This window comes from Protomyctophum parallelum (genome assembly GCF_964188405.1).
Source record: "Protomyctophum parallelum genome assembly, chromosome: 14".
NCBI classification, from domain to species: domain Eukaryota; kingdom Metazoa; phylum Chordata; class Actinopteri; order Myctophiformes; family Myctophidae; genus Protomyctophum; species Protomyctophum parallelum.
The window spans coordinates 31,069,231-31,081,849 of NC_139709.1; the positions used below are offsets into that span (position 1 = coordinate 31,069,231).

At 40.1% G+C, this 12,619-nt stretch overlaps 1 protein-coding gene across 7 annotated transcripts in view; it reads left to right on the forward strand.

Moving 5' to 3' along the window:
• The window catches only part of mylk4a (myosin light chain kinase family, member 4a), a 35,200-nt gene extending 23,051 nt beyond the window's left edge, over positions 1-12,149 (forward strand). For 5 of the 7 annotated variants that reach the window (XM_083782091.1, XM_083782092.1, XM_083782087.1 and 2 more), the window contains 10 exons: positions 1,043-1,148; positions 3,791-3,884; positions 4,384-4,493; positions 4,962-5,103; positions 5,689-5,759; positions 6,008-6,136; positions 6,413-6,565; positions 7,457-7,535; positions 7,701-7,758; positions 9,054-12,149. In XM_083782091.1, the coding sequence (XP_083638217.1) occupies positions 1,043-1,148; positions 3,791-3,884; positions 4,384-4,493; positions 4,962-5,103; positions 5,689-5,759; positions 6,008-6,136; positions 6,413-6,565; positions 7,457-7,535; positions 7,701-7,757 (941 nt within the window). In that variant the 3' untranslated portion in view covers position 7,758; positions 9,054-12,149. The remainder of the gene's footprint in view (positions 1-1,042; positions 1,149-3,790; positions 3,885-4,383; positions 4,494-4,961; positions 5,104-5,688; positions 5,760-6,007; positions 6,137-6,412; positions 6,566-7,456; positions 7,536-7,700; positions 7,759-9,053) is intronic. The other 2 variants (XR_014570265.1, XM_083782088.1) reach the window with 2 other exon arrangements.
• Positions 12,150-12,619: the final 470 nt, after the last annotated feature.

The window sequence follows — 12,619 nt, forward strand, 5'->3', positions numbered from 1 at the left end:
CGGAAAAATAAGCTGTGCGCAGCTTCTTCTGTCCGCGGCTGTCGGTCGTTTTGCGCTTAGGTGTGGAAACCGTTTAAGACAGCCCACCCTGCGGACCCAGCTGGCCATGAAAAGGTTGAAGACTGAACTGATGATTTTGAAGTTTCTTTATTAAATCAACGTAGAACTGACAAGAGAAAAGGCATACAAATGCATCAATAAACATCCATTATCCAACATCTCATTATCAGTATAACAAACAAGTTCCAATAAACCATATAATTACATATATATCCCATACAATATACTATAGCTTAAAACTACCATATCAAAATGCCATATGAAAACCACCACAATAAACCTCAGACAATAAACCACAAGAATAAGACCCAGTCAGACCAAATAAACATTAAAAAGAGATTCACCTTGTTCCATTTCCAGCTGTGTGCTAAAGTGGCATGTGCTTCATTGCATGGCGTCCATTTGTTTCATAAAGTTTGGCCGTGAGTCCTTTCCTTAGGCCTTCCTTTCCATAAGCATTCCATAAACATTCCATAAACACAATATGTGTACTGGTCCCATAGTGATGCCGTTTTCGCTCCTCTACCACTGAGGCCCTTTTATTGTCTACTCCTGCTATCTGCAGCACCATGCTGGGCGTCGGCAGCACAACAGGTGAACTTGATCAACCTACTCGGTGCCCATTGATGTGCTCCTGAAGTTTGAACAGGAAACTAGTTAAATAAAGGTCTGCAAGACCCAACATGGCAGGAACCCCTTCACAATAAAAGTTTGACCATCCCGGGGTCCATTACACTCCCCCTATCCACAAAGAGGAGCAGTGCACCAAAGCATTATGGTAATTGTAGTCTAGGAAGTAAGTGAGCCCATAGTGTCCATGTAAATGATTTCTTATACCGGCTATACTTGTGTCGAGGCTCGCCAGGAGGATTATTAGGGATTACAGCTGGAGTGGCTGTAGGCGGAATAATCATGAAACATGATAATTTAAAGCCAGATTCGGATTACATTAGGCCATTATTGTTTTCCTATTCCCATGCAGACAAGAGCCTTCCCCCCGATGCTCCGTTTACTCACCGGATAGTGATGGCTAAGCCCAACCAGATCAACAACTTTTACAGCATCAATCGGCAAGAAATCATAGGAGGGTAAGTACTCGCCTGCAGCCCAGAGAGAGCAGTATGTAGCAGTATGTCGTTTCTGACGGGTGGAAACCTCATTATGTCCAAAACTGTTACTTTGTAGGATTTAGCTCTTTTATTGCTGTTAGGATAAATGAAGTTAACCTGTGCCACCATCAGCGTTCACTCTAATTATTTCTTTCCCATGACCATATATATACAGTACGTACCCCGACTCTAGGGGGCGTCATATCCCAGGTATATATACGTACCCCAACGTATACTCTGTCTATATAATGGTTGAGTCCAACCGCAGCGTTTAACATTGGTTCCTATGGCAACACCCCACCGCTCCAGCTATGGGATGGAAAATATTTTTCGGGGGCCAGTTTCGAATTGCAGGCGTCCGTAGGTGCCCTTTGAGCGCGGTTTTGAAGGAGTCAAGGGATTCGCATGTCTTAATGACTGTTGGTAGGGCGTTCCACATTTTGGTGGCATAGGAGCGAAAATAATTTAGTCCCTCGTTTGTGCCGAATCTGGGTTGCACATGGTTTGTTGCACTCCCTCTGGTGTTGTGGGTGTGGACTTCGTTAACATTAAGGAAGTATTTAGACAGGTACATGGGTATCTTGGTGGTGTATCGAATCTTGTGGACCAGACCCATTGCAAGATGCTGTACTCTGTCGTCGACCCTAAGCCATTTCAGCCTGTCAAAGTGGGCAGGGGTGAGGTGGGTTCGGGGGGTTCGGGGGCCAAGTAGGAGCCTGACCAGTTTGTTTTGGGAAGTCTGGAGCCTTGTTTTAAGGGCCTTTGAGGTTCTGTGGTACCAAGAGGTGCATGCATAGTCAAAGAAACCTTGTACGAGGGCTCCTGTTAGGGTGTTAGGGCTCCTGTTAGGCCCTAGTATGCTTCCTTGTGGAATGCCCCAGCTCACTGGGAGGGGGGGGGGGCAGTGTTCCGTTCACCTCCACCATCTGTTCTCTCCCCTCCATGTAGGATTGCATCCAGCTCACTGATGTGCTAAAACCACTTGCTTTTAGCTTGTTAACCAGTATGGAGTGGTTCACTGTGTCAAAAGCCTTTTGGAGGTCCAGCATGATCATGCCGCAGTATTTGCCAGCATCCACCTCGTGTTTGATGTGGTCGCTCAAATAGAGGAGGCATGTATCAGTGGAGTGGGATGTTCTGAAGCCAGATTGGAACTCGTACATTAATTTATTTGTGGCAAGATAGCCTACTTTTCAACCTGTTCATAGACCTGTTCATTTTTTGTCATGGCCAGTGGCCTTGTGGGGTTGGAGGGCACTCCGTTTTTTAAGTACCTCATCAGTTGTTACCATAACTAGTTTAAAATCGTCTTTACAAACACCTAGGTTTCTGTAGAAGGTTTGAATGTGCTCTACACCAAAGAGCCCAGAGTGGGAGGGCAGTTTGTTAACCAGCGTTGTTGCTATGTTTGTAAAGAAGATGTTCAAGTAGTTGCCCACATCAAGCTTGTCAGTGATGAGAGTGTTGCTCGATTTGATGTTTATGTTTGAAAACCTGGTTTTCAGTTTCTGACCGCAGCCTAGTTGGTTGTTGAGTAGCTTCCAGAGCCAATAACAGTAGCCAATAACATTGCAGGGAAAAAAGGGCTTTTTTACTTTTTTTGTCTTACTTACTTGTGTCTTACTTTACTTAAGTCAGCTGGCCTTACTTCAGCCATGCGAGTGTTAAGTGGTTACACTTAAGCTTCAAGGTTCTATGATGAATAGCGAAAATAGCAGATTTGGATTAATTAATCTAGAGTACAAAAGGACCCCAAAAAGGAAAAAGGACCCTAATGGAAACGAGCAATAGGCTTTCTTAGGTTTAAAATATATATATTTTTTTAACTGCTAATAAAGTACCGGTATTAATTCAATCAATCAATCAATCAATCAATCAATGTGGTCCATTTCCATAATATAGACTCAATGTTGTGAATAAAGTAATTCAGAAACTACACATGTTTGTGCTGCTAAATGTTTTTTTCCCCTTCTTGTTTTTAATGGTGTCTAAGAAATAATAATTGCTGTTGTGTCCAGACTTCAGTACAGCATATTAAGGATAGTAAACTCATTGAAATCAATGCAAACGTAGAGGCGGTGGTTGACCAGACAGGTCAAAGACAGAAGGGCTTTCTCAATAACTCTGAAAGCCTAATTACATAAAGGTCCCCCTCCCATCTCTCATCTGGTTCATAGCTTTAGAGTCACGACAGTTATTTTTACTTGTGGACTGTGGGGTATGTGAAACCATATCCTTTCTGCCAGCTGGTGGCTAATCGCTACGTGTTAATCCAAAATCTTCAAAGAGGAGAGGGAATACTACTTTTATTTAACAAACATATTGATTATGTCCAACAATACAACTCCTAAAAGGTCCAAAATAATTGGTTTATCGACGGACAGATTAAAAATTAAAAACGGCTTCTATCACCATTCAATTGTGTTTTGTTGGTGGATTATCCAAGAGTGCCACACCGTAGGATTTGTGACTTGTAGGTGTGAGAGTTGGCAATGGAAAGGTTGACCTTTACATGAGATTACAGTTCCACTGAAAGGGTATAGCGCACCCTCAACAGGTGCGCTTCAGACCCCAGGAATTGAAGACATGGGAACTAATCCTTTTTTGTTTGTTTTTCCAAGGGGTCGCTTTGGCCAGGTGCACAAATGTGTGGAGAACTCCTCTGGACTTACCTTCGCAGCCAAAATCCTCAAAGCCAGGGCTTTAAAAGAAAAGGTATATTATTTTCTACTTGGGTCTGTGTCTCATAGGAGGGCTGTGGGCAGTTCAGAAACCGATGGGGAATCCAAGCTAATAGAAACTGCAGGTTTTCCATTCCTGAAAAGTTGCAATGTGATAATGGAAGCCATCGTTCTCACGACAATAAACATCTAAATATACTGTATACAGTATATATTGTTTAAAACAAAAATCTGCCTAATGATGATATCACTGGTGGTTTCTGAACTGCCCACAGCACATAAGGTGGTCCTTTAAAGGCTGGTAAGTGATTATTTGTTAATAGGTTTAAAACTATAAAAACATTGTTATAGGGGTTAGGGAGTACCTGCTTCACCAAAAAGAGCAGATTGGCTATTTTTGGTACTCAGTATAACCTAAAATGACAAATAAAGTAAAAATAAAAAGTCAATAAAAAAATTGCCTTCCTAAAATGTTGAAGTATAGTAATACCAACGTGTGTGCGTGCGTGCGTGTGTGTGTTTGTCTTTGCTAGGAAGTGGTGAAGAATGAAATCAATGTGATGAACCAACTGGACCATGCGTCCCTCATCCAACTCTACGCAGCCTACGAGTCAAGAAACGATATCATCCTTGTACTTGAATAGTACGTTCCTACATTTGATACGGTTGAACTGAATTCATAATAGGCCATATAACAGAAGTACTTAACTCTGACATGATTCGACAAATGTCTTCTAAATCAGTTTTCTGAAAAACCTGTCAGTGGTGCTCTTGCCAAGGACCTCAAATACTATATGTATTTGGCCGCCGACCCCATCTTTTTTTTTTCAGGGACACCGGCAGAAGCAAAGATTCGCATTAAAAACGCTGTGAAAGAATATATATTTATATATTCATATAAAATGTGCGCCACATTTTCACGATTTTTCAAAAATAGCAGATCTAGCTTGTAGATATGCTAGCCTATTTTTCCAACAGCTTAAACTTAAAGTTTCCAACAATGGTTAAAAGTGGTTAAAAGCTGTAAGGCGACACAGATGCTTGTTCCAGGTCTTAATGGGTTCTAAATGTGTGTGTGTGTGTGTGTGTGTGTGTGTGTGTGCGACTCCAGCGTGGACGGAGGAGAGCTGTTTGACCGGATCATCGATGAGAACTACACCCTGAAGGAGCTGGACACGGTGATGTTCATCCGTCAGATCTGCGAGGGCCTGCAGCACATGCACAAGATGTACATCCTCCATCTGGACCTGAAGGTACAGCAGAACAAAAGGTTCCCAACAGGTTTTTTTGCGCGAGACCCAAAGGAGAAATTTGATGTCTTCCCCAAGGACCCAAGCTAGTGAGAAAAATCACACCTGTGTGAACTGAGTGGTGCAACTCCACCCCCCCCCCCCCCCCCTCACACCTCTCTCTCTCTCTCTCTCTCATTAGCAGGCATCAGTCCCTCTCTCTGTTTCTGGCACAACAGCGCCCCTACTGGTACTCATAGTCATATACTGATGCTCATTAACCAACACATATAGGCGGACACATAGGTACATAGGTGAACACTGACATTGCTGTTCCTTGGAGTGGTTGCACCACTCAAAAACCTGTGAAAATAGCCGATCTATACAAGCTCACAACACGTCGCATTGCGGCGTCTCACTTGTAAATCGCTTGTAAATTTTGAATTTGTTTTGTAGGACAAAAAGTGCATAATATTATATATATATGTATATATATATATATATATATATATATATAACAGGGGATCTCTGAATAGGACGAAAAGGATCAGAATTTCTAAAAGACATTTTCACATTAAAGTGCTTCATTTGTTTTGTTTTCTATTTCAGCCTGAGAACATTCTGTGCGTGAGCAGGGCCACAAACAAGGTCAAGATCATTGACTTTGGTCTTGCTAGAATGTAAGTTTCATAATCCACATTAGTTCTGCTACTGTACCTACAGTATGTGTTCAAAGTTGCATTTGTCTTCACCTCGGTTGATGTCACAAGTAGTAATACCACAACAGAGCTTCAAAACACAACATTCAAATAAGAAACATAGCATTTATATTGCTACGTTTTGTATTGTTTAGTTTTGTGATTATAGGGTTGATTATAGGATGAGTATTTGTAGACTGAAATGACACACGATTCCTCCATATACGTAGATATAAACCAAAGGAGAAGTTAAAAGTGAACTTTGGCACTCCAGAGTTCCTGGCCCCTGAAGTGATCAACTACGACTTTGTGTCATTCAACACCGACATGTGGAGCCTTGGAGTCATAGCCTACATGCTGTAAGTACAGAAGACAGACGGGGCTTCTCAAGCGTATCCTCAAAATGCGGTACATGCTGAGCTCACAAACTGATGTGTATGCTATGTAATCTAATTCTGCATTGCAGGACAAAACAACACACACGGGTGTCCCGGCCACAAGCTTAGGCAAAAACACGCAATCACAGTTTCATTATGACATCACAGAAAATCCTGCTATGTACAGTACACACACACACAGTACGGCCGGTATACACACATGCATCTGCTAATGTCTCCCCTGCTCTTTCCTCACAGTCTAAGTGGTCTGTGTCCCTTCCTGGGCGACGACGACACTCAGACGTTGAACAACATCTTGAAGTGTAACTGGAGCTTTGAGGAAGAGGAGTTCATTGAGACCTCTGAAGAGGCCAAGGACTTCATCAGAAAGCTTCTCATCACCAATAAATGGTACATGATTACTTGTCCTTCAGTCTCTCCACCTGTTTTTTTGTGTTTTGATAATTACCCAATTACCACCAGTCCACCTGGGGTCTGTGTCGTCTAGGCCTCCTAGTTTCCTAGTCGTCGTCGTCCCCCCCACCCCAAAACTACACTTTAAACTTCTTTGCCTTTTTTATTTTTGAATAGTTAAATTAGCCAATCTACAAGCTAGCAATGTGCTGATGTAGATCGGCTTAGTTGAACCATTTAAAAGAAAAATGCAAAGACGTTTAGGGATAAGGGGTATAGCATGGTTGAAAATAGGGCCCCAAATATCTTAAGCGATCTACAAGCTCACATCATATCATGTGTCTTCTGTGTGTTTTCTCTGAATGTTCTCTAGTGTAGTGCACCAACCTGCTCCAGATGTGCAGGTTGATGCCTTGCATGGTTTCCTCCACCATTGGTGTATATGAATGGGTGACTGTAATGCACAATCTATGTAAAGCGCCATTTACCATTCATGCAATAACAATCTGGGCCATCGGCAAAAAAGGAGGAAAAAAGGAAATAATAGCGCCATCTGCTGTTTGTTTCCTTTGAATCTGATGAATTATCATGTGATAATAATAATAATAATAATAATAATAATAATAATAACAACAGTGTTATTGACCTTGATCACACGGCGGCCATTTTGCTTTTACATGCTGCTCGGGTGATTATGAATCCCACCAACGTTCTAGGACTAGGATAGACCCGCCTTACCATGTGTCTGATTGGCTCGTGGGTAGTATTACTGAGGTTAGGGTTAACACACACACACACACACACACACACACACACACACACACACACACACACACACAGCGGGGGAGGATGACATAACATGTGTTGTTACTGTATATTGATCTGCAGCTGGAGGATGGGGGCGTCGGAGGCTTTGAGACACCCTTGGCTTTCAGACCCAGTCCTTCATCACCGCCTGTATACAAGGGTACAGTACATGATTACCACTATACTACTTTCTGTATATATCAGTATCGTCTATCGCCTAAATGTGTTATTGTGTGTGCAACTTTGTAAGGATTATCATGTTTTATATGTGTTCATGTCCATTATTGTTTTACTGTACTCCCCCCCCCCCCCCCCCCCCCAACAGAGAACAATGTGCAGATCACGGCGATCTTCATGTGTGCCCCCCTCCTCTGATAGTTGAGGTAGGTCTATCATGTTATTATGGCATTTTCATTTTATGTTCATTTCATTTATGTTTATTACATGTTTGTTTGCATTAGGCCTACTAAATGAACAGAACACACAAATATACACAAATAATAGTATATAAGATCTAAATTAAAATGATCATTTGTACAGATTCACAAAAACACAAAACAACCCCCATCCCCAGGACCCCCACCCAAATACCCAATATAGGGAAAGAGCCATAGTTGAGACATCTTTCACTACAGCAGGAAGACATTGAGAGGATACCTATACTGGCCTCAGTGTTGTTTTTGGCAGCAAATTTAGATTTTAGTCATAGTCTCTTGAATAGTTTATTTAGTTTTAGTCATTTTAGTCATCCGGAAAGTTTTAGTGTTATTCTAGTTTTAGTCAACTAAATCTACAGTTGATTTAGTCGCTAATTATTTTGGCGGGCCTTGATGCCGTCGTAATGACTGTTTTTACAGTCATTATGATCCACAAGCTCCGTGTTGTGTTGTACTTCTATATTGCAGATCAATACTTTTACTTTAAAATGTAAAATATGTGAGTACTTTCTTCCACCACTGCCCACGGGCCAAGAGAGTTTACAAACCTCACTACTGTGGAGTTGGGCCCTCTACTGGGAGAGGACTGTTTTCTCCCCAGCACCCCAGATACAGCCATCACTGGGTCACTCTCTAGCTCGCTTCCCAAGATATCTGATAGGGTTTTCACTTTCCAAAATAGATAAATAAATCTAGGCATAAGCGAAACATGTGCCCCAAAGTGACAGCAACGCCCTCACAGGGCTCCACATGCAGGATATTATTCTGGAGAGATGAAGACGATGCAACATCCTAGTCCCTATAGTCCTTGGAATGTAAAGGTTTGAGCATCACTTTATGCAAGTCACTCATCCAACCTCACTGTCATTTCACTGTGTTTGACAGAAGAGATCAGGATGTCATGTCAACCGACTGTCCACAAGGGGGAAGCACATTTCAAACTTTGTGCAGTGTAGCAGAAGGAAAGGTTACAAGGCGTTGCTCAGGCAAAAACAACAATGTGATGCAAAAACAATAGCCGGCCTACAAGCTCCCAGTGAGCTTGTAGATCTGCTATTTTAGAATAATGTTGAAAGTTTAAGTGAAAGGGGTTAAGTGTGTCTGTAGATTTTATGTATATGACCAATGGAAAGTATTAACAAGAGCTAAATAACATCAACGTATACAAGAGGGGAGAGACAAAGACAAAAGGTATCTGAAGATTAACGTTCCTTCTTTCCTATCTATACCGTCCATTCCAGAGCAGCCAGCTGAGCGGATGGATGGCTCTGTAGCTGTAACCTAACCACTTGGACCAACTCTGCTATACACGTAGATTACCAGAGCGCTACCTGCTGTGCACCATGTGACCCAACTGCACCCAACGTATATTCCCTGTCCTATAATGATATGATTCACTGTGTTACACACAAAGCAACTTTCCCCTGCCCTATGATTGATATGATGGATGCTCAACACCCCCCCCCCCCCCTGCCTGAGCACTCCAGCAACCACTAAGCCTGATTATGATTCACTATGTTACACAAAACAACTTATCTATCCCCTGCCCTATGATTCACTGTGTTAGTGTCACACTAAATATTACAAATATTAAAGGGTATGAGTTGAAGGTAGAGTAAGTGATACAGTATATATATATATATATATATATATATACTGTATATGTTTTTACTTTTTTGTAAAAAGGTTAAAGATCTATATTCTGATAGTAATCATTGGTATGTAAGTGTTTCTTCAGGAACTGGGGTCTCCCTGTCACTCCAGTCTAGCTCTTTACTAAACACAAAATACATTTTCAGGTGAGTTGAAGAGACTAGAGTACCCTTTTCTTTCCAACTTAAAATGTACTGTATAGTGTTCCAATTCTTTGTCTGCTCAACTCTTTGCGTCATCATGTATGAGTACGAGTTATCTCTCCTGCTTGGATTGGTATCCCGACCTGGGAGACCCCTGTTATTGAACAAACACTCTATATCAGGGGTGGGCAACTGGCGGCCCGGGGGCCACATGCAGCCCCCACCTTCACTTAATGCGGCCCGCATGTTAATATCAGAATACTGATATAGTACTGATTTCAGCTGTTACAATTCCAACCCCGCTTTAATTACTTCATGAGTAGTATGACTAGTACTAAATGACTATTAAAATGTTATTTTCTTTTTGTGTCCAATGTAGTTATGTTAACAGTTCATGAAGTTAACATAACTATAACTAAATGCATTTGAAATTCAATAAAAAGGTTACTTTTCAGGATTCCAATTCAAAAATAGCAAAGAAGTATTCAGGTTTTCAAATATACAGCTACGGAGCTACAACAATCTTTTGAACAAACAATCCAAAATAGCAATACATCACTTACCGCACCTTTGAGCTATAATGACAAAAGCACGTTTCGGACAATATTGGGTTTAGTTGGGCATATGTCCACCATAATAAATTGATAGTTTTATCACTAGAGATACTATACAGAATGTTGCTATTGTAAACTTGATTCAATCTGTCGTTATGTATTATGATTTGTTGGGAAAATATAATTATGTTGCCCTTATATTTGTGACAAGATTATTTAAAAGATGAATGAGGCAGCACAGTGTTCCAACTGGTGTTTTAACATACAGTATATGTGTACTTTATTTCTACACTTTTAATTTGAGCAAATTTTGATTTTGTTTTAGTCATAGTCTTTTGAATACATTTTCATTTAGTTTTAGTCACATTTTAGTCGACTGAAATGTTTTAAATGTTAGTCTAGTTTTAGTCGCCTAAATATATTCATATTTTAGTTGAGTAAATCTACAGTAGATTTAGTCGACTAAAAAGTATTTGGCAGGCCTTGCTGGTGTCGTCTTGGGTGCATGCTGAAAATAGCCGATCTACAAGCTCACAGCGCTGTTGTGAGCTTGTAGATCTTCTATTTTCAGCAAGCAATTTTCAGCATTGGTTGTCTCTTCTCCACTAGTCCCTCCCTAACATTTTAGTCTAGTTTTTATTTGTTGAAATCAAAATGTAATTGTCAATATATTTAGTCATAGTTTTAGTCATCATAGCTTACTGTAGCTTTTATTTCGAGCAACGCGTCGTGTACCAAAAATAGCTGATCTACAAGCTCACAATGCATCACAATGCGATGGGTTGTGAGCTTTAGTGATGGGGTGATATGGACATTTTCGTGTCATGATTATTGTGGCCCAAAAAAATGCAATTCACAATATTATTGCAATGATCAAAATATGCTTAAAAACTCCAAAATGCCCGTTTTGTTAACTGGGCATCCCAGCATCCACATTCTGGGAAGAACATTAGCCAGAAATTGCAGAACTACAAACAAAGAAAGCTTGCAGATATTCTATTTTTGGCAAAGAGATTTGGGCAGTGTAGACGGGAAAGAAAAACAGTCCGAGTACAGAGCCAACTCAGGTCCAGTAAGTATAGAATGTCGTACAATTTCACGATGAATTAAAATCTTTGCGATATTGAGCTTGGAGATCAGTTATTTTTTGTGTATTGGTCTCTTTCAGCTTGACTGCCTTTGTGATTTATCTTTGTTTTTTTGATAAGAGTTGTATATAGCTTGTGATATGTAATACATATTTTAAAGCCCGTGTGATTATGTTGAAGTGGTGAAGTTAGCATTCAGAACATCTTTATAGGAAAGGTTGTGTATGGATTTAATGGATTGGATGTGGTTAATTTACATAATATGCTTTAGTATGTGCACTTTATAGTTATTTATTTAATTACAGACAAATACACCAAGCTAGAAATGTGATGTTGTAAAGGTGTGTATTCTGTTTTTGTTTTGTTTTTGTTTTTTCATTCTACCATGTCCATGTGTATGGGGAAAAAAAATAATATTTTAAAGTCTTATCAGTGATTGTACTGCTTTGCTTGGAAGACAAAAAAAAGTAAATGTCTGCATATATACCTGCTGTAGGTCAACGTTTTATTTTAAGCCAAAACATCACATGTAAATTGCTAGATTTGTCCTGCCAAATGGTCGTGTAGTATTTGTTAATCTAGTCGTAGATTCTTCACTTTACATAGGCTAATCTATGTTTTAATCTGCCTTCTGTGAAGGTGGGATATAACTGAAGGTTATAATTGTTGCCTAGATTTCAGTCATCTTTTTTTCCCCCCTTCTTCTCTGTGTTCCACAGGTATCTGAACATCTGTTGTTTGGACTACATTCATGTGTGATTTTCTTTTCTTTTTTTTAACTCGCAGCTAGCAGCTGTACTATATTGATTAGAACATAACCAGTATAATCATGAGTGAACATGATTCACACAGTATTTTTGAAGTGTGTAGCATTAAAAACAACTGAATATATAATTATCTCCTCAGTGTAAGTTTCTTAAAATTTGTAATGTTCAATTCAGGTAGACAATGCATTTTGGGACATATATACCACTTGGTCACAACAAAGGAAACCAAATGTCATTTACAACATCCCAAGAAATCCAATCTTCACATTTCATGTAATTTCATAAAACAGAAATGTAAATCTAGTTTTGTTGGTCTAATTTCCTTAATGACCTTCAACACGGTGTCCCGATTTTGGGCATGTTATTATAGGCAGTAATTTCCAAACAATCGCAAAAAATAAAAGAAATAAATTCAAAAACAGCTAAAATTGATGATATACAGCTTACAAGGCTTCGCATTGCTATGCATTGTGAGCTTGTAAATGTTTTGCTATTTAAAAAAAAATGGGCTAAAGAAGTGAACAGTGACCAGTCTCTCCCATGTTGGTTGGTGTGGATTAGCCTTAAACTTTGCTTTGCCCATGGGCAGAGCATTCTCCCAT